This window comes from Zootoca vivipara, chromosome 2 (genome assembly GCF_963506605.1).
Source record: "Zootoca vivipara chromosome 2, rZooViv1.1, whole genome shotgun sequence".
Classification (NCBI taxonomy): Eukaryota; Metazoa; Chordata; class Lepidosauria; order Squamata; family Lacertidae; genus Zootoca; species Zootoca vivipara.
This window is the reverse complement of record NC_083277.1, coordinates 21,318,757-21,343,586: the sequence shown is the minus strand read 5'-3', so window position 1 is coordinate 21,343,586 and position 24,830 is coordinate 21,318,757. Positions and strand designations below refer to the sequence as shown.

Below are 24,830 nucleotides of genomic sequence, written 5' to 3'. Positions count from 1 at the left end.
CTGCTTTTTCTTCATTGGCACCATTTATATTGTCACCAAGCTAATGCTGCAATATAGTTATAAAATATAAAATACATAAAATTGCACTTTAAATCCTCAATCCAAAGCCTCCACAATGGGAACCCCAGCAAGCATCAACGAAAGTATTCACATGAGTCTACAGTTAGCTCAGCTGGTTAGAGCGTGGTGGTGATAATGCCGAGGTCGTGGGTTCCATCCCCTTACGGGTCACCTGCACATTCCTGCATTGCAGGGTGTTGGAGTAGATGATCCTCAGGGTCCCTTCCAACTCTACAATTCTATGATTCTTCCAACTTCCATAACTGTAAGTGGGGGGAATGTACTTCTGCCTACAAGTCTTACTGAACTGCAGCCATAGGGCAATTCTGTGCCGCCAACTTCTTTTGGTTGAAGCCAGTTTAGGACTGGATCCTGACTAAGTTAGCTACAGATAATTCCCACTGGTTTCTAATTAGGAAATTAGATCCCATTGGGATCTAAGTCATGATTGTACTATGCATTTCAGTGGAGTTTAAGTAACTTGGCCTAGAAACAACTCATCCTTTTCTTCAAAGACCCTGAAAATTGTGGTGCAACAAGGATGCTGAGAGATCTTTGACAGTGGTTCCCGGCCTCATCACATAAGCCCCCCAAGTAACATGTTAAATCTGCAGTGTAGCTATTGTTACACCTCACCCCAACCTCCGCCGAGCTGCCGCATGAGATTCCAGGGGTCCCAGGCACTTACCCAGGCATGTGTTGGAAAGATTGAAGCACACTGAAGGCTAATGTCTTTAAGAAATATGGTCCATTTAACCCATTTTTACACCTGGAAGTCTGCAGTGGAGGGGGTACAGAACATTATACCCCCTAGAGTGTCTCTCATCACCCCCTCATAGCTTCAGCAAGCTTGGGACCAAAGCAGTAGTCAGCCATAGCTCCCAGTCTCTCAGTGCAGCTTCCTCCAGCCAGAACCAAGATGCTCTTCACTTGTTCCTCTTTTCGTTCCCACAACACATTTTGCCAAAAACCCAAGTCTCCTGCAAAATGAAACTGCCCCCTCCCCTGTTTTCCTACTCATGGAAGCTGAGATTGTTTACTTTTCACCAACAGTAGCCTTAGCAACCCCAGTTTTGCACAGACCCAAAGACCTGTTTTTGATGTGCTAATGACCAGCAATCAGCACATTTGTCTGTTAATGGCTTATCCCCAGCTAGCTCTGTGAGCTGGCTGTGCTAATAATCCTAAACTATAATGCCAACAGCACTTGGCATAGTTTTAACAAAACTTTGCTTAACTCACGGATGTATGAGTTTGCTCAAATTCTAACCCTTTATCTAGGGCAGGGGTGTCAAACTCAAATTCATCCGGGGCCGCATCAGCAGTTTGGTCACCCTCAAAGGGCCGGTTGTGTCTGTAGGACTATGTGTCCACTCTTTATTATCATAAATTATTGTCACTGCATTCAATTATTACTGTTTTTTGTAATAATGTAAGCTCATTCCCGCCCCCACGCGGGAGGGGATGTAAACGAGGGAAATTTGAACAAAAGGTGGGGATTGACGGCTTCCCGGGGGGGGGGGGGGGGGCTCAACTAAACCTTCGGCAGGAAGGAGAAAGCCACTGCTGGGATTAAAAACCTGCAGATGGAAAGAGGGCTTTCCTCTCCCGCCCTGCACACACCCAAACCCCGCTAGGCAGGATGCCACACGCTGCTACCCACCCCATGCTTTGGAGAGGGGCAGGAACATGCGGTGCAGCGCCAACTCCCTGCTTTGCTTTTGCATCCTCCCTCCTCAGCGCCAGAGTCCCTTCCCCTCGCACTGAGGGAGTGCAGCGGATTTCCTGAGGAGGAAGGCGGCGGCAGCCCCAGCGGACGTGCATCTTCGCCTCAGAGCTGCTCTTCCCCCCACCTGCGCTGTTGTCGTCTTCGCCGCCGCCTCTCCCTACCGGAACTGCAGGCAGAGGAGGCTTGAAAACCTCCTCCCCCCCAAAAAAATTACCCTCCCACCTACTCAAACCGCGAGGCAATTCCATCTGGAGCCCTACATCACGAGGGGCTGAGAGGAGGCGGCGGCAGAGCGAGAAGAGCAGGAACCCGTGCTGTCGTCGTCGCCTCCCTCCCAGCCGCCCCCCGGGGAGCAGCTCCGCCGGAACTGAGAAGCCAAAGGGTGGCTCGGGGGTGGGGGGCAGAGCAAAAGTCAGGCACCCTCCCGAGTGTCTATGAGGAGAAAATGGGGAAGAGGGAAGAGAAACCTGGCTCCATCAAGAGAGCGGCTGATGCGCTTCGCCTACTTCCCCCTCAGGCTCACTCCGCGTCCCTTTCGCCCGCTCGCTCGCCCACCTCCCGGATGCAGCCGAGGAGAGGAAGGGAAGCGGCGGGCGGCGGCTCCCCAGTGCCGCCTCACTCTCGGAGACAACAGCAAAGCCCGCCAAAAAAAAAAATCCAGCGCTGCTCCGTCCCGGCACCAACTTTGCCGGCGGCGCCTGTAGGGCTTTCCTACCTCCTCGGCGGGCTTCCTCCTCCTCCTCCTGCATCTCACTTCCCCGTCTGGCCGCTGTGCCACCGCCTCCCTCAGCCTCATTCGAAATTGAAATTCCCTGGCCAAGGCCGTCAGCGCGGCTCCAGCGCAGCCCGCAGCCCCGCCCCCGGTTTTGACCCTCGGCCAATCGCAGGCTCCAGAACTACTGTCAGCGGCTACTGTCGGTGGCGGCTACGCGGGCCACATGACGAGGTCTGGCGGGCCGGATTAGGCCCCCGGGCCTTGTGTTTGACACCCGTGATCTAGGGGTTACAGGGAATCTGCCTCTCTCCCAAACTTATAACAATATATTTCCAGTAGCAAATGTACAGAAGACGCAACAAGAATTGTATGGTCATAGTTGAGGAATGCATAGACAGAGAGCATGTATACTTCCCCTCTCTCTAAAATAACACTGACCTACAAATTTTGCCTTACCATGCCAATGTAAGGCGATACACACATCTGTTTGTAATAAGCTTGTAAAATGAGTCTTTAGACTGAAAAATATTCAACCCTCCTTCCCCTTCCAAATAGGGCCAACCAGCTCACAGAAGGACAAGACAAAAAGTTGTGGAGATGGTCATCTAACAGAGTGTCACAAGCTCTCCCACCCCACACTGACACCACTTAGGCTTTTTCCTAAGTAGACTTAGTGCCTCATGATGTAGCTCATCCATGTTGGCATGCAGTAGTGTGCACTCATGCTGCATGATGCAGAAGCATCAGAGCAACCCATGGGCCAGTCTACAATTAACCCACCCCTCTGCAACCTTGATATAAGGGCCCAAGTATATGTTCTTAGAGCATATGGTGCAGATGTCTTGCTGTGGTCAGTGCTTTCTGCTGGTAACCCCATTCCTTCAATGGTGGGGAAAGCTGGTTTATACATTTATTAAATACTATAAGAAGCCTGCAGCTCCCATTTCACTTTGCTATTTGCAAGTAGCAATGTATATTTAGAGGGCTGATTATCAACGCATAAGGACCAGCTCTCACATTATTAAATCCCGCTGAACACTACTGGAAATATTTCCAGAAGACTGTGGTGAACCACATGGTGAGTGTCTATAACACACAGGATGTTTTCTTTTTGTTCCATAACACAACCAGCCCCCAAAAAGAAAAGTGTTCCCCTAACTTCCAGCCCTACCAATTAAAATTTCCCTCCTACTGGTTAATCAGCTAAAGCTTTAGTTGATGAATCTACCAATTAAATTGATGAACATGATTGTGTCCCCGACCGCATCGGAGCTGATGTCAGGTGCTGTGCAAGTTTTCTATGTGGTGTTTGATTTGTGATGGCCATTTCACACATGCGAGTGATCATTTGGTGCCTCAATTATCAGGAGGTGTTCATTCACTGTTTGATATCCCTGTGGAATATTCCTATGGGGCCTCTTCAGTTATCTGGGCTGTTTGCATCCAATTCCTTCAAAGTACAAAAACAGCCCCTCCTGAATTCAAAGGGATTTAAGGGCTAAATGGTCTGAGGATTGTGGTTTCAAGCTATTAAAAATGCTGGACGTAAATAAATCTTTGCTTAGATTAACAGTACTTGAAATTTAGTTGGCTGGACTTTCTGAAGTGGTGCAGAAAGAGGCAAGAGCAAGGATTGTGACACTGTGTATTTGCTTGTGATTTTCTAAATCTCAGTGCTAGCAAAAAGAGAGAGAGAGAGTTTCCTGTAAGGCACATACAGTAAATGAAGATATTATGTATTAGGGATGGAATGAATCTGTCACTTTGACGGATTGTGAGGCAAAGAACAGATTAACAGATTACTCATAGTCAGAATGCAGCTTACTGTGAAAAATGTGCAGGAAATGATAAGTGTTGGTTTGTGCTGATTTAATGATATTTTAACACTACAATAACACTCTAGAAGAGTAATATAATGTCATTCTCGCCTCGCATTTTTAAATCATCAACACGTTGCAAGTTTTGACCTTAAAATAATTTTAAACAATATATGGCCCCCCACAAAAATGCAAACTTTTAATGCAATTTAAAGCCCTGGGAAATGTGTTTACATATTACAATTGTGTAGTCCCCTCCACACACTTTTGTTTGGTTTGTGTGAATTTACTGTTCTCCATGCAGATAGGTAACAACATTTTTAAATATAATTTTTCTTTTTTTCATATACGTTTTGTCATTCATTATAGCATTCTGTTTGTTTAGACTTGGACGTGGGTGCAGTTAAGCAGCTCCCTGAGTTAGGAACTTATTGTGAAGCATTATTCAGTTTCATTTCACCTTTTGATGTAAGAGATTGTGGGAGCAATCTTGTTCACAATAAGATGGCATAAAGTAAGCCAGAATAAAGTGTGCTAGATACAAACTCCTTTCAGGAGCAGAGCCTAGGCCTGGCAGAGGGAAAACAAGCCTTTAAAGAGAGTTTGAGTTACACCAACCTTTGTGCTGGCTTAATCTACAATGGGTTGCCAGGTCGCATGGCGAAACTGGATGGGTTTAGGACCTCCCATGGCAGGTCCTGACCCCACCACACCCCTTTATCAGGGCTCATGCTCTGCAGTTATTTGAGGTGGTTAAGCCATCATATCCCAGCTGTGCCGGGAACCTCCCAGCTCAGCTGGGGGTCTGCTGTAGCCTAAACTGCTCATCCCAGCATATCTTGCTATAGGGTTTGTTTTCCCCCTGTAAGGCTATTTTAAAAACAAAAGCACTGCTTTCAGTGTGAGATGTTTTCAGACACCGGGTGCATGCAGTCCAAGAGAACTGTATGTACTCCAAAATGCAAGTAGAATATTAGGTTAAAAGGTAAATTTCTGTCCTTCATGCCTATGGAAATAAGCTTTAAAAGATGGCTGCACCAGGTACCTACAAATAAGAGTGCAAATATAAATAAGCTGAGTTTGATCCTTTCTTTCAGCTAAGGGACAAATAACTTTATCTTTCAAGAGATTGCATCAAATAGGAGTTGGGGATGATTCTGCATACAGGTCACCTTTCACCCGGCATGCTAACAGTTTATAAATGTGTGGGTGGAAAATATTGTTGATAAAGTTACCTGTTCTTGGTGTAAGATATAGGTACCATTAGCAGATAGTGGCAACCTGAAATGTCATATCCAGATGCATTTGATGAAATGGGCCCTGGCCCATGAAAGCTTGTGCCTCGTTAGATTTCAGCACATCAGAAGAGCCTAGCTGCAAAAAGGCCCACTAGTGGCCAACCAGATACCCATGAAAAGTCTACAAGCAGGACATGAGTTTATTAGCGCACTCCTGCTCATATTCCCCAGCAACTGATATTCAGGGGCATGCATTTCTTTAGTCCTTAAGTTGACACAAGACTCCTTGTTGGTCTTACACAAGTACAGCATGTCATCCTGAAACTCTGTATTCTAAGGAAGCATTTCTGGAAGCTGGTAGGGACTATGCCAGAATACAAGGGTTTTATCAAGACTAATGAGCTAGAAGTTGCCCAGAGACTCTCTTTATTCCTTCCTGTTAATAAATTTTAGGCATATGGGCTACCAAGTTTGTGCATAGTTTTTTTCAATATCAACACCCTACTCCAGAGCCCTAGGTGTGCTCCAGTGCACGTATGGATTTTCTGCACCATCAGATTTCTCCGTTCACTGCCAATGGAGAGGGCAGCTCTTTATACTCAAAGGATGTGCATGTGTAACTGTGCCTGCTCTTGAACTGAACAAAGGTTTTGGGAACTGGGTATATGCTAGAGGCTCAATACCTGCAACAAAGTTTCGTTCCTGTCAATGGGAAATAGGTTTTCTCCTTAATGCCTGTATGCAAAGAAAGAAAGATGACAATTCTGCAAATTATGAAGACTATTAGCAAGACAGGGAAGGTTGTTTGTTTTACAAAAAGAAACCCAAGAGCAAACTAAATGTTCATTTATCATATGCTCCAAGGCTCCTTTAAAACTATGTGTTTTTAATACCTAGGTCACCTTGTATTGATTTATATACGGTACCAAGTTGATCAATGCTAATATACCTTAATTAGAATATACAAACAGATGTGCAGCTTGAGAGTCCTTTATCATGTCTGAACACGTGCATATAAATGTTGAACTTGACACCACAGATTCTATTATGCATATTAACCTCATATGACGGGTTGCTCCAGAATCAATTAATGTTCTGATGAATAAAGACTGCTATCACTATCTATCTAATTTCCCACACTCATAACTCTCTGTCTGTATGTTAGTCCAACACTTCTTAACATTACCAGCTGTAAAAGTGAAGTCTAGGAAGATGGGAATGAAGAGAGTGTCATATGCTGTTTTGGAGAGGGGGTTTCTGTCCTGTCACCTGGGGAACAGCACCCAGTATGTTCCTCCTTGGAACATCAAGGCTGTTTATGCAGACATATCTCTCTGTTATCAGCAGTCATTCATTCAAACCTTTCCCTCGGTCTGGACCAATTTGCAGAACTGGAAATCTCCTTAAGGATGGCCTATACCAGGAAAGAAGAACTTTCAGATGAGGTTGAACTCCCATCATACCCAGTCTGTAGGACCAAGAGTCATGAATTTTGGGGTTTGTAATCTGGCAGCATCTAGAGGGCCACATGTTTCCTGTCACTGGCCTTTAGCCTAGTAAGGGAATAGAGACACGAGCCAATGCAGATAATTGGCAGAAGCCAAGAGCAAGAGGGAAGAGGTGATGGAGGAAGCCAGTGTAGAGGAAAGAGAACCCAGCAGAAAGGAAGCTGGAGCAGGATGGTCTGGGATCTAGGAAAGGAGGAGGAACCAAGAAAAAGCAAATGGGGGCACTGAGTGCCTGAGGTATTAGGAACCAACGGACACTAGAAAGAAGCAAGAGATCTAAAGTTGGACTGGAAGAAGACTTAAGCAAGAAGACTTAAGAGAGCAGAGTGGGAGAAAAACAGGTCTAAGGAATGGAAAGTTGGGCAAAAGCCAATGAGATGCAAGAAAGGGTTGGGAACTTCCTAATCCACACAAACCATCGCTCATTGTTATTATCACATTTCCAGCAGGTATGCTTCCATCCAGCCCAAATCTGCTTTAAAATGCATTTGGTGATCGCCTCAAGTGAACTGGCCTCTGTTGATTTCATTGGGGAAGACACCAGTCGCAGGGACGTCCCAGCACCATGCTGGGACTGTGTTCATGAGCAGTGGGCCCCAACATCACACCACATCAAGTCATCACCCTGTAGAATGTATTGGTGGTCTCTGCATGCTCAACAAAATATGCAAGGCATTCCAAGCTCCATTTTGGAACGCTCCACAAGAATGCATATATATGCGTAGGTCTAGTGTGGAAGGAGGTCCAGCCTGACATATGTAGCTCTTCCCCACAGACTGCATCCCTTTTTCTATGTAGCCAGCTCATAACTTTGTGTCCTAGTCCCTTCAGTGGAGATTCTTTGGCGATCACTCGTAACCAAGTAAGATTGTCTTCCATAAACACGGTTTTAACAACGAATCCGTAAGTGACTGTGGAGGCCAGTTCTGGATCCACACATCCTTCCACAGTGGGGACATAGGTTTCCAGGCGGGAGTTGATCACAGTGTGGATTTGCCAAGCGTGCCTTCCTCTTAGCATGTTTCTCCCTTGCGTCCTGAGTTCAAGTGTCTTCAAAGCCCATGACACTTTTGGTAAAGGCTGTTCTCCAATTGGAGCGGTCGCAGGCCAGTGTTTCCCAGTTGTCAGTGTTTATACTCCATTTTTTAAAAAATTACATTGAGACAGTCTTTAAACCTCTCTTGTTGACGACCAGCATTACACTTTCCATTTTTAAGTTGGGAATAGAGTAGTTGCTTTGGAAGACGATAATCAGGCATCCGCACAACATGACCAGTCCAACGAAATTGACGTTACCTAAACAGTGAATCCAGCCTCAAGTGAACTTAACTTTGACTCCTTATAAAACAACCCTCTCTGTTCTTTAGGCAATGTCAATCCCAATGTCACACAGGCTCCTGAAGTTAACTTCTGTTATCAGGAAACCCATAGATAGCTCCTTTTGCATGTTGATTATATTGATTTTGCTTGAGGCTCTGATAACATAATGAGAGTATGTCTCTAATTAAACAAAATCCTTGATTAGGATTGGGAGGGTTTTTTTGCTGTTTTGAGAAGATAAAACTGGCTCCCCTTTTTTAAAGAAGCAAAGTATTTTCTTCAGTCAGTGTAGGAAACATATTAGATTGTCACATGTTGATTGTCACGGGTTGTAAGTGCACACGCGGGCAAGTGTGCTGTTTGTCATACGGAAATGCTTTCCGTGTAAGAAGTCTGCCTTGGTTGAAACAGGCCCAGGAATAAATTAGAGAGACTGGTGGCAATGCCCACGGGGCTACATGCCTGACACCTGAGATCTTACACAATGCGTTCTCTTATCTTCCTTCAAGAATCAGGTTAGGGCAAGCTGGCGGGTGTGTGTGTGTGTGTGTGCAGGGCATGGAGATAGCTCAGTGGTAGAACACATGCACTAGATCCCAGGTTCAGGCCCTCAAATTTCCATGTATTGCTAACAAAGCCCCTGCCCTGTCTGAAACCCTGCAGAGCCGCTGCCACTTGCCCAAGGCACATAATGCTGAGATAGATTGACTAAGCAGTGGTGTCCAAACCTTTTTCCAAAGAGGGCCAGATTTGATTGACATTGTTGAGGTTTTTTGTGTTTTTTTAGGATTTTACCCCAGGAAATAAACTGCCACAGCGGCTGGATTAAACCAACCGGCGGGCCAGATTAGGCCCCCGAAACGGACTTTGGACATGCCTGGACTAATGGGTTGACTTGGTAGAAACCAGCTTCCTATGGCCCTATCTATCCTGGCAAGGAACTGTATATACCTTTCACTGTCTCTCCCTTGCATATATGCACGTTCTGAAGCACTTGCTAGAAAGCTGTTGCAACTTAAGAGGCAGTGTGCCTAACACTTGTCTTGGCTGCCAGAACAGAGCATCTGTCAATGTTTCCATGATAAACCGGCTTTTTCAGTGGTTTATCCATCAACTGTAGATCTTTGCTGAAGCTCGGCAGATAAGATCTCAGCACAGATGTGTGTGCATGTGTGTGTGGTTTGTTTGTTTGTTTGTTTGTTTGTTTGTTTTGTTAACCAATTTTAAAGAGAGTTTTGCCATTTCTTTTTTTAAAAAACGCATTGGGAGGAAGAATGGTAAAAGGGCTGATGGCATCATTATCCAGGAGAACCTGTCTTGTGCAAGCCCCACTGAAAGGGATGTACCTTACACAGCATCACCATGTGTGTTCTTGTGCACATTGTATACATTCTGATTGGATTTGTGCAAGAGAAATTCCTGGTGAATTCTACCCTTAGACTTTAAAGCAGGATGGGCAGCATCCTGTAGGAACTGTATCGGAAATCCATCTCAAGCTAGGTGGCCTTACCTTACTATAGATTTTATGTGCTTGTAGTTGACATAATTAGCATTTGCTTTCCATGACCGTAGTTCACACCAAACAATGCTTGATGACACATTACCATACTCCTATTTAGAATTATAACCCCCAGATACAATGCAGGTGAGCCCAGCCCTTTGAAATGTTGAGATCATTAGAGTTGAAATGCACAATAAAGCCAGGTTTCTTGTGATATTTCCAATCTTGCAGGACTTCATAATGTCAAATCTATATAGTCATGAGATCTGGTAGCTTTTTTTTTTTTAAGCTGAGGTTTTGAAAGTTTAAATAAAGGCTCAGAGCTCCTTGGAGAGTTGTGTATGGCATACACATTGTGCCCTGTCTAGATGGCAGCTTTTGATTAATGTATTTTATCTTCAAAGATAAATATGTTGTTCATTATTTTTTTAGGGGGGGAAAGTTGGTAGTGATTCACAGTTACGATAACATTTGGGTAAAACTTGCAAGCGCAAATTGAACAGCTCCCAAAATATCTCACTATTTTGTGACCCTGCAGGCAGATACAGAGGAAGTGACGTATAATTGCTTACCTGTTGTGGGTTTTCAAGAATGTGATCTGATAGATGGGGGGAAATTCTTGTTGTTTCCCCTGTTTTTGTTCTGTATTGGTGGGTATGGGCAAATAATGGTCCAAATGCAGGGTTTCTGGGGTGCAGGGGGTGGGGAGTTTGGGATTTAAAAACCTTATGAGGGAGATTGTTGTACGAACCAGGGGTGAATTGTTAAGCAGAATAGAGGTAGAGGAGGCGTAGTAGACTGAGTTTGAGGTGGGTAGAAAGAAGCATTACCTGTCATGCAGATAATTAGAATAATTTTTAAATGTTCAAAGCACCTTCTTCACCTGTACACATACTGTGAGCTCTTCAAATCCTTCCAGCATCCACCTCTCTGTTCTAAGAACCCCCCTAGGCATACCTTTGCCTGTCTGTGCTGATTCCCACTGACAGGGAAGGATTTATTTTATTGCCCACGTTAAACGAACAGTTAATTGCTGGAATTCATTGCCACAAGATGGGATGGTGGCCGCTCGCTTAGATGCCTGTAAAAAGGCCAATTAGAGAAATCCATGGGAAAAATATCTGTCAGTGGTTATTAGTTATGAGGATTAGGCAGAATCTCCAGATTGCCTCTGAATACAGTTCCTAGGAAGCAATGGCCGCAAAAGGCTGTTGTCTTCGTGCCTTCCGTGTGGACTTCCCTGAAGCAACTGGTTGGCCAGTTTGGGGAACAGGATGCTGTATTAGAGCGACCTTTGGTCTGAGCCAACAGGACTCCTCTGATGGCAATATGCTATGTTAAAGATTTCCACATCAGCAGTTTTGTTTGCTGAGGCAGAATATTAGAGGGGATTCCCTACCCCCCACCCCCCACCCCGCATCTTGGCTGAGAAGGAGCAGGTATTTGTCCTTAGATTCACCCCAGATTGTGTATATACACCAGCAGCAGATGATGTGGAATCAACACCCGGTTGCACTAGCAGCAGAGGAGCCAACGGAGAGATGGCAAGCCAATGGCAGGTTTGATCTGCTACAGCGTTTTTGATGCCTGCCAAGATTTTCTGCAGGGAACAAATCTTATCGGGAATCAGCATAGCTTGCCGGAAAGCAGAATAGGCACCATATCTTTCTTTCTTAAAAAAAAAAACCTGTGTAAGATACCATTATGTAAATATGAGATTTCTCCTTATTGAGTCAGACCATGAAGAAGAGTCACTGCAAAAATGCTGCAGCACATGCGTTGCATGAATGATTCTCTAGTTAGGGCTGAGGAAGATTCCCTGTCTGAAAGCATGGGAAGACAGAGTAGGGTCGGAGTCAACAGGACTCCGTTAGATGTAGCAGTGGTCTGACTTGGCATAAGGCAGCTTCCTATGTTCCTGTGTGATGGCAACCTAGGATCACACTATCAATAGACCTCAGGTGTAACACTGTACAATCATGTGTCTTTCACCAGGAGGTGAAAACAGATGTTCATCATCTCCTGTAGACACTTGTGTAGGCAAAGACTTAAGAATGGCAAGTCGTCCACAGAGTTTGCTATTTGGCAGGTCGGGAGTCACAAACTCTGTGAGTCATCTCTTGCTGGTGGAAAAAATGATAGTATTGGGGCAGGGGGTTGTCCCTTTTTAACCTGGCACATAAAACACCGGTTCTGAGAGACCTACATTGACTCCCAGTACATTTCTCGAGCACAATTCAAAGTGTTGGTGCTGACCTTTAAATCCCTAAATGGCCTCAGCCCAGTATACCTGAAGGAGCGTATACCCACCGTTCAGCCCAGACACTGAGGTCCCGTGCCAAGGGCCTTCTGGTGGTTCCCTCACTGTGAGAAGCAAAGTTACAGGGAACCAGGCAGAGGGCCTTCTCAGTAGTGGCACCTGCCCTGTGGAATGCCCTCCCATCAGATGTCAAAGAAATAAGCAACTATGCTACTTTTAAAAGACATCTGAAGGCAGCCCTGTTTAGGGAAGTTTTTAATGTTTAATGCTGTATTGTGTTTTTAATATTCGATTGGGAGCTGCCCAGAGTGGCTGGAGAAACCCAGTCAGATGGGCGAGGTATAAATAATATGTTGTTGTTGTTGTTGTTGTTGTTGTTGTTGTTGTTGTTATATACAGCCCCATTTTTAGGGCAAAGAATATGAAGGTCCTTGTTGCACCCTCCATCGCTCTTTAAGAAAAGCACAAGCACTCCTAGTAAAAACGCATTTAAAGTTTCACATAGCCCCTATCCCCACATTGTGTCAAATGTGTTGCACCTTTTAACTTAGCCCGCACTTGTAGGGGACAAGTAGAGGACTATGCATCCTTGGCAGTGTTGAAGTAGCATTCCGCTCCCTTCTGTACATGGGATGGGGAAGAAGCACTCTTTTGTCCTCTGCCTCAGGTAGGAAAATGTCTTGGCCTGGCTCTGAAATTCTATTAACTTTTAGGAGTGTCAACAATTTCAAAAAAAGCCCGAGAAGCAGTGACTTAATATGGAACTTTCTGCAGAACAAGTTTCACAAAGTAGATCAGGTCTAATAAGGTAATAAGCAAACAGTATGTGGAATTGTGGATTAACCAACCCAAACTCCCTTCTTAATTATAGGGCTCCCCAACAAATCTTGTGATTTACTGGAGCAAAACGCTGCCTCTGCAGCCATTTCCTAGAGGAGCCATTATCTGTGGCTTTCTGTGATTCTCTCTGTACAGCCAGGAGAATGGCGGTGGGTTGCTTAACTGTTGTGGTGATTACAAGAAGTTTTAGTTAAACTCCCCTGACATTTTCTTTCCTTTTTTAAAAAGAAAAACCAGTCTATAATCTCTAAAAGGGAGCCAGAGTGGAGAGGAGGGTGCATCAACCTCTTGAATCAACCTCTCGTATTTCTCCCCCCAATATTTTATCCCCACCCCCCACCCCGTACCTTTTCACCCATGAGGCCAAAACAGCTTGAATGGGCCTGTTTTGACAGAGGAAACCACCAAGGTAGAAACAATAAGATGGCCCTTGTTGGTCTCCCTTCAAAGTCCTATCACCTGGGTAGCTGCTTTAGTGTTTTGTTCTGGCGTATTATAAGGAAAGAAAGCATATGGGGTGGTGTAACTACCCTTTGATTTCCATCACACTGGACTTTACTATACGAATTCCTGAACCAGATTTCTGCCCCCATCCCTGCCCACTTGAACATGCAGCTTTGGAAGGCTGCCTGAAATATTGGGGGACCTGAAGCAGCAGCTCTTAGCCTGGGAGCTGGGTGGGCTGTGGGGTGGCAAGCTAAGAAAGCAGGCTGACCAATGTGAGTTGCCCAGAGAGGGCTGGATTCATCCTGCTGATTTGAAATTGGGCACACGGTTTAAGGCAGGCCTAAAGGTTGGGGGAGGGGGGTTGAAATGAAAGTGTATGTCAGCCTCACGGTCTTTTTTCGGATGGTTCTGGGATAATAAATCAGTACAGTATGGTATCATTTATCCAGATGCTTTGGCAGATGGGAAAGACTCCACAGTGAACAGATGCCCATAATATTATACATAATGGGAGGAAGGGACAGAAATACATAGCTGTCACATGAACTGATGGGCAGGATATTGGAGGAACAGATAAAGAAACGTTGGCACTATAGTGTGGCTTTAGTTTGCCACTGTGCTTGATTTTCAGCGATATTTATATCTTGAAGGGGTGTCTGTAGCTGTTAGTCCTGGCCATCTCTGAAAATCACGCTAAAACGTGCCTGTCTGCCTATTCATCTTCATTCAGCTTCTCCCCAGAAAACGTTCCCACTGCCTTGCAAGTGTCGTCAGGCTCCTGCAGACTCTGCAGGCTCCTAATAACTGGTTCAGTAACTCAGCTGATTATTATCATTAGTTCTCATTGTCTACGATTGGAGCTTTAAGATCGTTAGAGAAGCCTTTGTGTGTACAAATAAAATAGTAAAGGGGGGTAGCTTTTATGGGACATTGTCTGTTCCAAAGGAACATAGATAGAGGCCTGAAACAGAGTCACCCCATTTGTCCACCTAGCCAGGGGCATAGCATAAGGGGGGCTGTGTGTGCCAGGAGGGTGTGTTAACCAGGTGTGTCCCCCATGCATGCACAGCCTGGTACACTTCTCTGCCCACTAAGGGCTGCATTGGTGAGCTGGGCTCCCCCCCCCCCTGCTTGGGTGGGCTGGCAGCTCTGGTGATGGCTGGGGATGCTTCAGCAGCAAGAGCTGGGCAGGTGCACCCCACCTGGAGCACACCTGCCCACCATAGCTGCCAAGTTATCCCTTTTTTACAGGGATTTTCCCTTATGCTGAATAGGCTTCCTCGCGAGAAAAGCAAAAACTTGGCAGCTATGCTGCCCACCCCAAGCGCAAGCAACCAACGCTTTGTCACTGCAGATAGCTCACTGTTATCTTCACTGACTGGCAGCAGCTCTCCAAACTTTCAGACGGAGAGCCTTTCTCAGCCTTATCTGGAGATAGCAGAGATTAAACCAGGCATCCCCAAACTTCGGCCCTCCAGATGTTTTGGACTACAATTTCCATCTTCCCTGACCACTGTTCCTGTTAGCTAGGGATCATGGGAGTTGTAGGCCAAAACATCTGGAGGGCCGCAGTTTGGGGGTGCCTGGATTAAACCCAAGACCATCTGCATGCAACGCAGGTGCTCTGATGCTGAGCATATAGCAAGTATTAAGCTGCAGTCTGATACAGTTTCATCTAATAAGTGAGGGTTTTTTTTTATATGGGGACCATATTGCCAGTTTAAATAGCCCCTCAGCTGTGCGACAGACCATGCCAGCTCATGCTTTTTCACAGCCACACTACCATCCTTTGAATATCTACTCAAAAGTAAATGTAAGAAATCAGTAAATGAAAACAACTTGATTCCCGTTGGGCTCAATGAGACTAGTTTACCTTCCAGATGTTTTGGTCTGCAATTCCCACCTGACCACTCCCACCTGACCATTGACCATGCTGACTAGGACTGATGGGGAAATGTATTTCAAGACACCCACAGAGCACCAGATTGTGGAAGGCTAGTATATAGGATTGCAGCCTTGCTTGCATTCTCCAGCTGGAGACAGAGAGTTATAAGAGCTGAAGTTGTTATGGCGGAGGCATTCTTCCCTATGGTGTACAAACCTTTACTTTATCCCACTAGTAAAGGTTTTGCAGGCTTTTTGAAGCACCACAAAGACCTGGAAAGCTGATTGACCAGAGACCATAGTGCCTCTTACATGCCATATCTTCAGCTCTTTGAACTACCTGTTGACAAACTCCAGCCTTTCTTATACCACATCTCCAATCTCCCTGAAAGTTAAAGGGGCCCAAGAAATCTCCTGAATCAAAAACAATGCCGTTCTAGAGCTTGGGTGGAGGTGAGGTACCTGTGCTTGTTCTCTGCCTCTTTGCAGCGATAACAAAAGGAACCGGTATACATTTTTATTATGGATCTGATTCTTAACTAATGTTTCAAGATTAAATTCTGGAAGCTCCTGGCTCCTATATTTGCTGGATCAGCTTTAAATAGTGCTGCACACTATATTGAAACAATGTCAGTATTGAATTATTTTCACAGGAGAGCATTTTGTCAAAGAAGCATTTTCTTCAAGTTGCATTTCTCTGCGGACTGGGTCAAATGCTACCTTAAAGAAGCAGTACCTTTTAGAACATTGGGTTTTTTTCCTGGGCTAGAATTTGCTAGTCTCACCAAATACAGAGCGGTGGTTACAGTGGATTATCCTTATGTGCCCATGAAGCGCAGTAAACAAAAAGTGAGATGATACTTCTTCTTTGGCAATCACTCGTACCCGAGTAAGATTGTCTTCCATGAAAACAGTTTTAACAATGAGTCTGTAAGTGACTGTGGAGGCCAATTCTGGATCCACATATAGCTCAGGGCTTCCCTAAAAAGCAACACTAATATTGCGTCTGACTTCCTTTCTTTTCTCACTCCCATTTTTTTAGCATATCATTTTACTGCCCTGCCAAATTGGAACTAGTTAAGGAAAGGAGTGGAGGTAGCAAGGTGGAAGGGGGAGAGTTGGATGTTCAAAGGGCTCATGTTACACAAAGCCATATCTTCTGCTACATAAGCTATACACACCACCACAACCGAGCTTTAATTATTTAAATTGTGTTATTCAGGGATTGGTTAAATGCATTCAGCCCTCCTATAATTCCTCCAAGCCAGCAGCTGGAAGAACATCCTGAAGTGACAGCACACCTGAGCACTCAAGGTAAGACCAGTGTGTGTGGAAGAGGTGTGGAAGAATTGGAGGGCAGCTGGGAGGGATGCCCTGAGAGCCCAGTGCCGCTCACAGGGGCCCGTGTGTGCCTGTTGCATCCTTCTTGGCCACCAGAGGGCAGTTAGGCGAAGAAGAAGAGTTTGGATTTGATATCCCGCTTTATCACTCCCCTTAAGGAGTCTCAAAGCGGCTAACAATCTCCTTTCCCTTCCTCCTCCACAACAAACACTCTGTGAGGTGAGTGAGGCTGAGAGACTTCAGAGAAGTGTGACTAGCGCAAGGTCACCCAGCAGCTGCAGGTGGAGGAGCGGGGAGGCAAACCCAGTTCACCAGATTATGAGTCCACCGCTCTTAACCACTACACCAAGCTGGCTCTCAGGGGAGATACAGCAGCTTGGGTGCACTGCAAGCCCATCCCTGCACAGCTTTTGCGAGTGGTGCATTGGGCTCTCAGGGCGCCTGGGCTTGCGCACCACCTTGGGCTCCGTACCCGTTGTGCCGCCCCCAAAGGTAAGTGCTGCCTGGGGCGATCCGCTTCCTCCGCACACACACACCCAGCTACACCACTGCTCTCTCCTCACATTCGCCATGACACTGCTCTCATGATCACAATGGGCTCCTTTGCTTTTCCTCCAAACACGGAAAATTCATGCGATATCTCAGTATACCTCCGCTACATCTTTTTGGCTACCCTCAAGAATGAAGCCATCTCAGTGATTTATTCTCTAATATAGACAGTGCTCCTCAAATTGGGAATCTTTTCATGGAAGTGTAAAATTGCTGTTGCTTTCGACAGCAGACTAGCTGACAAGGCAGGACCTTGCTGTGAGGGATCTGGCAATGCTTTATGCTAAGGGCCCTAAACACGTCAAAGGGAAAGGATGGTAATCCTTGAGTTAAAGACACATTACATATATATATATATATATATATATAATAGGGGCCTGAGAAGATTCTTAACAGCAACCTCATGACATCAGTTCTTCCTGTACAGTGGAACCTCGGTTTACGAACGCGATCCGTTCCACGGAGGCGTTCGTAAACGGAGGCATTCACTCCCCAAAGGCACGCTTCTGCGCATGCGCGAGCTGCACAGATTGTGTCTGCGCATCCGACGCGGCAGAACCCGGATGTAAACACTTCCGGGTCCGCAGCGTTCATAAACGGAGGTGTTTGTAAACGGGACTGTTTGTAAACCGAGGTACCACTGTAATCATGCTGCAATTCCTGATTCCAAAACTGCTAGCCGAGGAGCTGGACCTTAGAAACTACTTCATATGCAACCAGAACAATTCTGTTCATCTAACCTGCCTTCCAAATCTTATTTTTTATTGTTACTACCATTACTATTACTTGAATTTTAGTGGAGGGGAGGTTTAAAACAAAAAGTGACTTACAACATAGTCCAAACACTAAAATCAAATATAATAGCCAGAACAGAATAAAAGCCAAAAATGCACCCAAATATACATAAAAGGTAGGCATACTGCACCCCACCCCACTAAAAGGTAGGCAAGGAAGGGGCCACAAATATAACTAAAACCAGTTCTTTTTTCTGGGAGTACTCAAGGGCATGGAGTACCGGCACCTTTTTTTTCCTAGAAGAAAAGCACTGGTTAAAAGTGTGGCACTTACTGTAACAACTTCATGGTAAGTACCGGCACCTTATTTTCCAGAAGAAAATCACTGCCTAAAAACCTCCAAATCAAAAGCCTGGGGAAAAAGAAACATTGTAGCCTGGCATCTAAAAATAGTTACTTATGCCCTGGTGATCAACTTCTTGTATGACCATTGTAGGAAAAAGGATGTTGGACATAGATGGTCTGAATTAGATGGGCTCATTTGATGTTCTTTTCACAATCAGACATGTAGAATCGGTACAAATGTGTAGGATAAAAATGTGTTTTCTTTCTCCGCCTTCCCATTTTTCTCCTCTCTCTTTCTTGTTGTTTTGGTGCCACTATGTTAGGGTTAAGATGATTCAAGAACTAGAAAGGGGTTTCATCTCACAAAGAATCAGCAACTCTCCAAATACGTAGTTGAGAGGTTCCGCAAACACATCAGCTGCACCACAACCCACAAGCAACATATAGATAGCAATTGCAGTTTGGGGCACTTGAACAAGAAAGTGGGCAAACAGCTTTTCACCCACCCTGCTTACACAGCAAGCGCTTAAGCACAAAATTAAAGCAAAGTAGAAGAAGACACACTTTTGAAGGTGGGACCTCTCACCAGGAGTCTGAACAGAAGACATCATCCTAAATTTCAGATATAGAATCATAGAATTGTTTCACCAGCTTATAAACCTGCATAGATATTTACAGCGTAATCCCCTCAGATGTGATGGCACTCATCTGTGCCTCAAAACAGAGTGGAGACATGATTAAATCAACCAAAGAAGTTCTTTTACGCCACATTTTTAAAAAGTAATGGTCGCTTATGTCCAACCTGATCCATGAGACAAGTTTAAATGCCGGGGCTGAAAAGATAGATGCACCTTCTTTGGACATACCCAGTGAGGTTGTTGACATTTTCCTTTAGAACAGAAGGCAACATCACAAACTTTTTATAATTCCCCTCAGTTTCTAAAGACTCTTGGGCATATGGGACTAGTTGTGCAATCCCTTCGATCCCCAGCCCCACTTTCCACCACTTTAAGGCCACATTATAAACTCCCTCCGTGTCATGAAAAGCTTTGCAACTGGCATTCTCTCCTTGCTAAATGTAGCTGACAGCTCCCCTTGCAGGGACTGGGGTCAGGGTCACATCCCTTGTCTTAGCATAAGTACATCTCCCCTGAGTTGCATGGACTATTTCTGCAGTGCAGTGGCCCTTGTCACTGAGTCGCGAATTACAGACATAGTGGAAGCTGCAGTGCAAAAAGCAGCTGCCATCCGAAGGAGGTTGATGCCTCCTAAATCACAGAGACACAGAGGCTCGAAGATAACAAAATCAAGTTATCAGGCAAGAAAACCTGTGGTTATTTACTACTCGGTACAGAATATCCTTGTCAACTTTTATATGCATCTCTAATGAGATCCTAAAACAAAAACTCAATTTTGTTGTTCATGCTAATAAAAGATCTCTGTGATATCCTTTATTTGGAGCCATAACTCACGGCTAACACATGAAAGGCCCGTTTTTCCATTTTATAGCTCCCTGTTTGTTTGGTGAGCATCTGCTTCTTCAGGAATGTATCTTTACTTAACCAAGGGGTGTATAGATTTGAAGGGATAGCATGGACTGGGGGGAGGGGGTGAGTAATGCTTCTTTTGTAAAAAGCCCCCATTATTATTACAATGACCATGTTAATTCTCTTTTCTTCCCAGCTTCAGAATTACCATCCCAGGTCAGGCCCTAGAAGGGTCCATCTGGTTCAGCACTCCGGTTCGGAGAGTGGATAGATAGACAGACAGACAACTCTAGGTGCTCACAAGCAGAGTATGAGGACAATGTCCTCCTCCTGTTCCTTGTTCCAGTATGGGATGTCCAGGTCCATACTGCCTTCTCTGTCTGTGGTGGCTTTATTTGGCTGCTTAGACAGTTTTGTGGTGCTGCCCAACCAACTGGGCATACTGGCCCCACTGGTAGAATATAGGACTCCTCCAGATGAACTATTTATTTTGCATTTGTTCTGATTTGCTTACATGGAGTTTAGCATTCATTCCGGCTTGCTTACAGTGAGCATTCATCTCACACCCATCTTGCTTTGCTTATAGGATGTTTTCAGGTCTTCCCATTAGTCCTTCATCCATCCCACGTTTTCAAATGCATCCCCTCACTACCCTTCAGACTGCAGAAAGGCCGTGTGTTCGAGTGGATTTGTTGCACTAGGGCAACAGAGCACTTTAATCCGCTCTAATTGTACAAAGCTAAAAATTCTGCTTCACGCTTGAATCCCTCTCGCAAAATACTGACAGCCTGGAGGTGCCCATAGTGTTATGAGCTGTGAAAGAGCAGTAGGTACCAGTCACCCGCTGCTCATAAATCTCATGTGGTGCCATGCAACAGAAGCTCGCTCTCAAGCCAGTTTAGCTACCAAGCTTTTAAAATAAAACGCATCATTCAGTTCATCTGTCACCGCTCCGAAATGGTTTAATCCAGCCCCCTAGGGACGGGGAGTTGTGTTTCCTTAAGGATGTAAAAAGCTAGTTAAGGAACAAAGCATGGAGGGAAAAGCACACTGGAACGGGACTGGGGTATCTGCACACAATCTGTACCCTCCTATTTCCTATAACCTGTAACTTGCCTGGTCTCAGCTGTAAATACATTCTAAACATTGTGAAGCCGCTGCTGTTGGCATAACAGGCCATTACTCTGAGTCGGCAGAGCATACAATGCAGTTACTTCGCACTGTCATTCTGAGAAAGAGGTGAGCACTTTAGATGAAATGTAGAATACAGCCTGCATTCAACTGTGAATTATTATTTGCCATCAGGTTATTATCCATCATCTACCTTACTTTTTAGCTCTTATAAAAAGACTTTTCGTGAAATGGGCTCATAGCTCTCTGCTGGCGTTCTTTTTCCAAAAAAATGTGTTTGATGGAATAAAGAAACACAGGGAATTTCTAGCCACAGTTGTGGGTTTCTCAGCAGCTGCTACTCAGCCTGGCGTCTTTGTGTGCCCAGTTCGAGGTCATACCAGAGTCCCATCTAGTCCAGCTACCTGTTTCTTGCTGTGGCCCACAAGATTCCTCTGTGAAGCCCACAAACAGGTCCTGAAGCATGTCCCATTGTTGTTCCCCAGCAAGTGGTATTCAGAGGCAAGCAGCCTCTCAACACTTGATTAGTCATTGTTGATCGCCCTAACCTCCATGAATTTGTCTAAGCCTATTTCTAAGTTGGTTCCCATCCCCGTACCTTGTGGTAGAGAATTCCATAGCATAACTCAGCTATGTGGGAAAGGACGGTACTTGCTTTTGTCTGTCAGTCACCCATCATCAAACTTCATTGAATAATTGTGTTCTAGTATTCTGAGTCAGGGGATGCAGGTAGCGCTGTGGGTTAAACCACAGAGCCTAGAGCTTGCCGATCAGAAGGTCGGCGGTTCGAATCCCTGCGACGGGGTGAGCTCCTGTTGCTCAGTCCCAGCTCCTGCCCACCTAGCACTTCGAAAGCACATCAAAGTGCAAGTAGATAAATAGGTACCACTACAGCGGGAAGGTAAATGGCATTTCCATGCGCTGTTCTGGTTCGCTAGAAGCGACTTTGTCATGCTGGCCACATGACCTGTAAGCTGTACGCCAGCTCCCTCGGCCAATAACGTGAGATGAGTGCTGCAACCCCATAGTCGGTCTTGACTGGACCTAATGGTCAGGGGTCCCTTTACCTTTTATTCTGAGTCAGGGAGGAAAACCTATCTCTGTCCCCTTTCTCCATTCCACAAGTAATTTTACACACTTTACAATGCCCTCCTTTGCTTCTGTTTTTAGTAAACTATGAAGCCCCAAACTTTCTCATCTTCCCTCATAGCAGTCAATTGGTTGGCATTTCCAGCACCTTTTCCAGTTTGACAATACAGTGGTACCTCTAGTTAAGAACTTAATTTGTTCCGGAGGTCCGTTCTTAACCTGAAACTGTTCTTAACCTGAAGCACCACTTTCGCTAATGGGGCCTCCTGCTGCCGCCACGCTGCCAGAGCACGATTTCTGTTCTCATCCTGAAGCAAAGTTCTTAACCTGAGGTACCATACTATTTCTGGGTTAGCGGAGTTTGTAACCTGAAGCGTTTGTAACCCGAGGTACCACTGTATCCTTTTTGAGACATACTGGTCAGAATTACACACATTCTTCCAAGTAAATTCCTACCATGGATTTGTATAAAGCAGGGGTTGTCAACCTAGTCCCTACCGCCCACTAGTGGGCATTTCAGGATTCTAGGTGGGCAGTAGGGGATTCTGTGGCACAAGCTGAATCCTCCTTCCATCGAGCACTGGTGGGCAGTAAGGAAATTGTACCATCAAGAAAGATGCATTAGTGGGCGGTAGGTATAAAAAGGTTGACTACCCCTAGTATAAAGGCTTTACAGTGTTGGCTGTTTATTTGTGATCCATTTCCCAATGAACTCTTATATGGAATTCACCTTCTTCACAATGGCTGGAGAGATGCAGAGGCAGCCCCACAGTAAACAGCTTAATTTTCAATAATAGCTAAGAGTGGTTCCTGTATCTACCATTGCAGTACACCTCTATCAACAGGGGAAGAAGGGATGTCAACTTATGCCCTGCTTGTCAACTTCCCAAAGGCCACTGCTGGAAAACAAATACTGGGCTAAATGGACTTTTGGTGTGAGCCTGTGAGACAGTTTAGAATATCGTATCTCCTCCACCTGTGGTTGTTGTTTTCCTGGTCAAACCAGAATTAATTGACTCTTCATTTCATTTTAGGTGAAGGGGATGACTTTGAGGCTGAAGAAGATGAAGTTCTCACTCTCTTGTATGACCCATGCCTAAACTGTTACTTTGATCCTGAAACTGGGAAATATTATGAGTTGGCGTAGCCAGTTGCAAGAGCAGGAAGCGTGGCGCTTGTTTGGCGCTGTCCCAGAACTTGGGTCATTTGCAAAGTACTGATGCAAAGCTAACTCTTTTCTACTCTGCGGTCCAAAACCTTACATCAGTCCATAGTGTGTGTAGACAAACCAAGTCACTTGCAAATATGATACAATCTTATTTTTATAGATTTGTGCTATATTTTAATAGAATGCTTAAGCAAGGTTTTGGGGTTTTCACATACATTTGTTTGGCTGGCTGGTGTTATATAAAATTTGGAAAGGTTTGTCTGTATGAACAAATTACGCTGAATCAAATATATTACCAGGTTCATCTATGAATGATGGTGTGGTACCAAAAAAAATCACTTGTTCTTTCATCTCTGTTAATTTAAGAGAATGTAATGCATCTTTGTACTTTCAAAAATACAGTGTGATGTTCAAGGGGAATTGTCTCATAAAATGTCTTTTCACTTTTTTTTTTGTTGGATAAAAACATTTTTTTTTCTCAAGTGGCATTCCTGGGGAGGGGGGATATCAAATCACCTTACAGCTTTTTTGACACATTGCATAAACCTTGAAAGGATGAATACACAGCCCTTTTATTCCAGAGTAATTAACCACCCTGTGCTAATGCCTATGAGAATTAAAACAACACATATAAAACGGGGGGGCAGGGGGGTGAAGTCCACACTCTCACTATACTTAAACCAGAAAGAGCACAAAGAGCATTGTCCAGAGGTCAGACATGCATACAATTGCCTGACATCGCAACACGCTGGCGGAGATGTGACATTGCACACTCAAATCTCTTGCTTGCCCAACAGTGTCTTGAGAAATATGTGAAGGTGCTTTGCGTAGTTCTGTCTCTGCAGCTAAGCTGGTCAAGCCCAGTATGTGCAACATATACAGTTCATATGTACGGTATATAACCTACAAAACTAATTCCAATCTTAATACATTTTGTCTTTTCTTATTGTTTCTTCTTGTAAGTACCTGTATAACACAATCCTTAGGTAAAAATACAGTCATACCTCTTGTTACGAATGCTGCGGGTTGCGTACAACACGGGATACGAACGCGCCGAACCCGGAAGTACCGGAACGGGTTACTTCCGGGTTTGGCAGTTCCCGCAGACGCGATGAATCGCGTCATGCACAGAAACGCCGAACCGTGCCGTGCACATGCGCAGACGCGGCACTTCATGTTGCATACTGCTCATGTTGCGTACGGGGCTCCAGAACAGATCCCATAGGCAAAATGAGGTACCACTGTAGAAAAGTCCTTAAGGTAACGAGAACAACACAGCTGATCTAGATTGCTGGCACAAGCTGGCTGGTGCAGGTGCAAACTGCTAACTTGGGCAGAACAAGGTTTCCAGATATCTCCCTTGTTTCACCCCGAAGGGCTTCCTCAACTGATATTAGATCTATACAATGTAAATAAACGCGTGGTAATACGATACTTGGTATCCAAGGTACAGTCATACCTCGACATCCGAACGCTTCGACTTCCGAAGGATTCGACTTCCGAAGTCGACAACCCCGGAAGTCTTTTCGCCCCGCGCGCCCGGCGCGTGCAGTCTACGCCTACGCAGAGCGGTGTGCACAGTCGGCGCATGCGCACAAGCACGAAATCGCGCTATGCGCACAAGCGGCGCTTCGGCATCCAAAAACCTTGACTTACGAAAACGGCCG

General features: G+C 45.1%; 1 protein-coding gene across 6 annotated transcripts in view; it reads left to right on the top strand.

Moving 5' to 3' along the window:
* The window catches only part of CFAP20DC (CFAP20 domain containing), a 137,324-nt gene extending 113,747 nt beyond the window's left edge, over nt 1–23,577 (top strand). For 4 of the 6 annotated variants that reach the window (XM_035106801.2, XM_060271285.1, XM_035106799.2 and 1 more), the window contains one exon: nt 16,542–17,549. In XM_035106801.2, coding sequence (XP_034962692.2) covers nt 16,542–16,767 — 226 coding nt within the window. In that variant the 3' untranslated portion in view covers nt 16,768–17,549. Of the gene's footprint in view, nt 1–16,541; nt 17,550–23,029 lie in introns of those variants that run through there. The other 2 variants (XM_035106806.2, XM_035106802.2) reach the window with 1 other exon arrangement.
* The last annotated feature ends 1,253 nt before the right edge of the window (nt 23,578–24,830 follow it).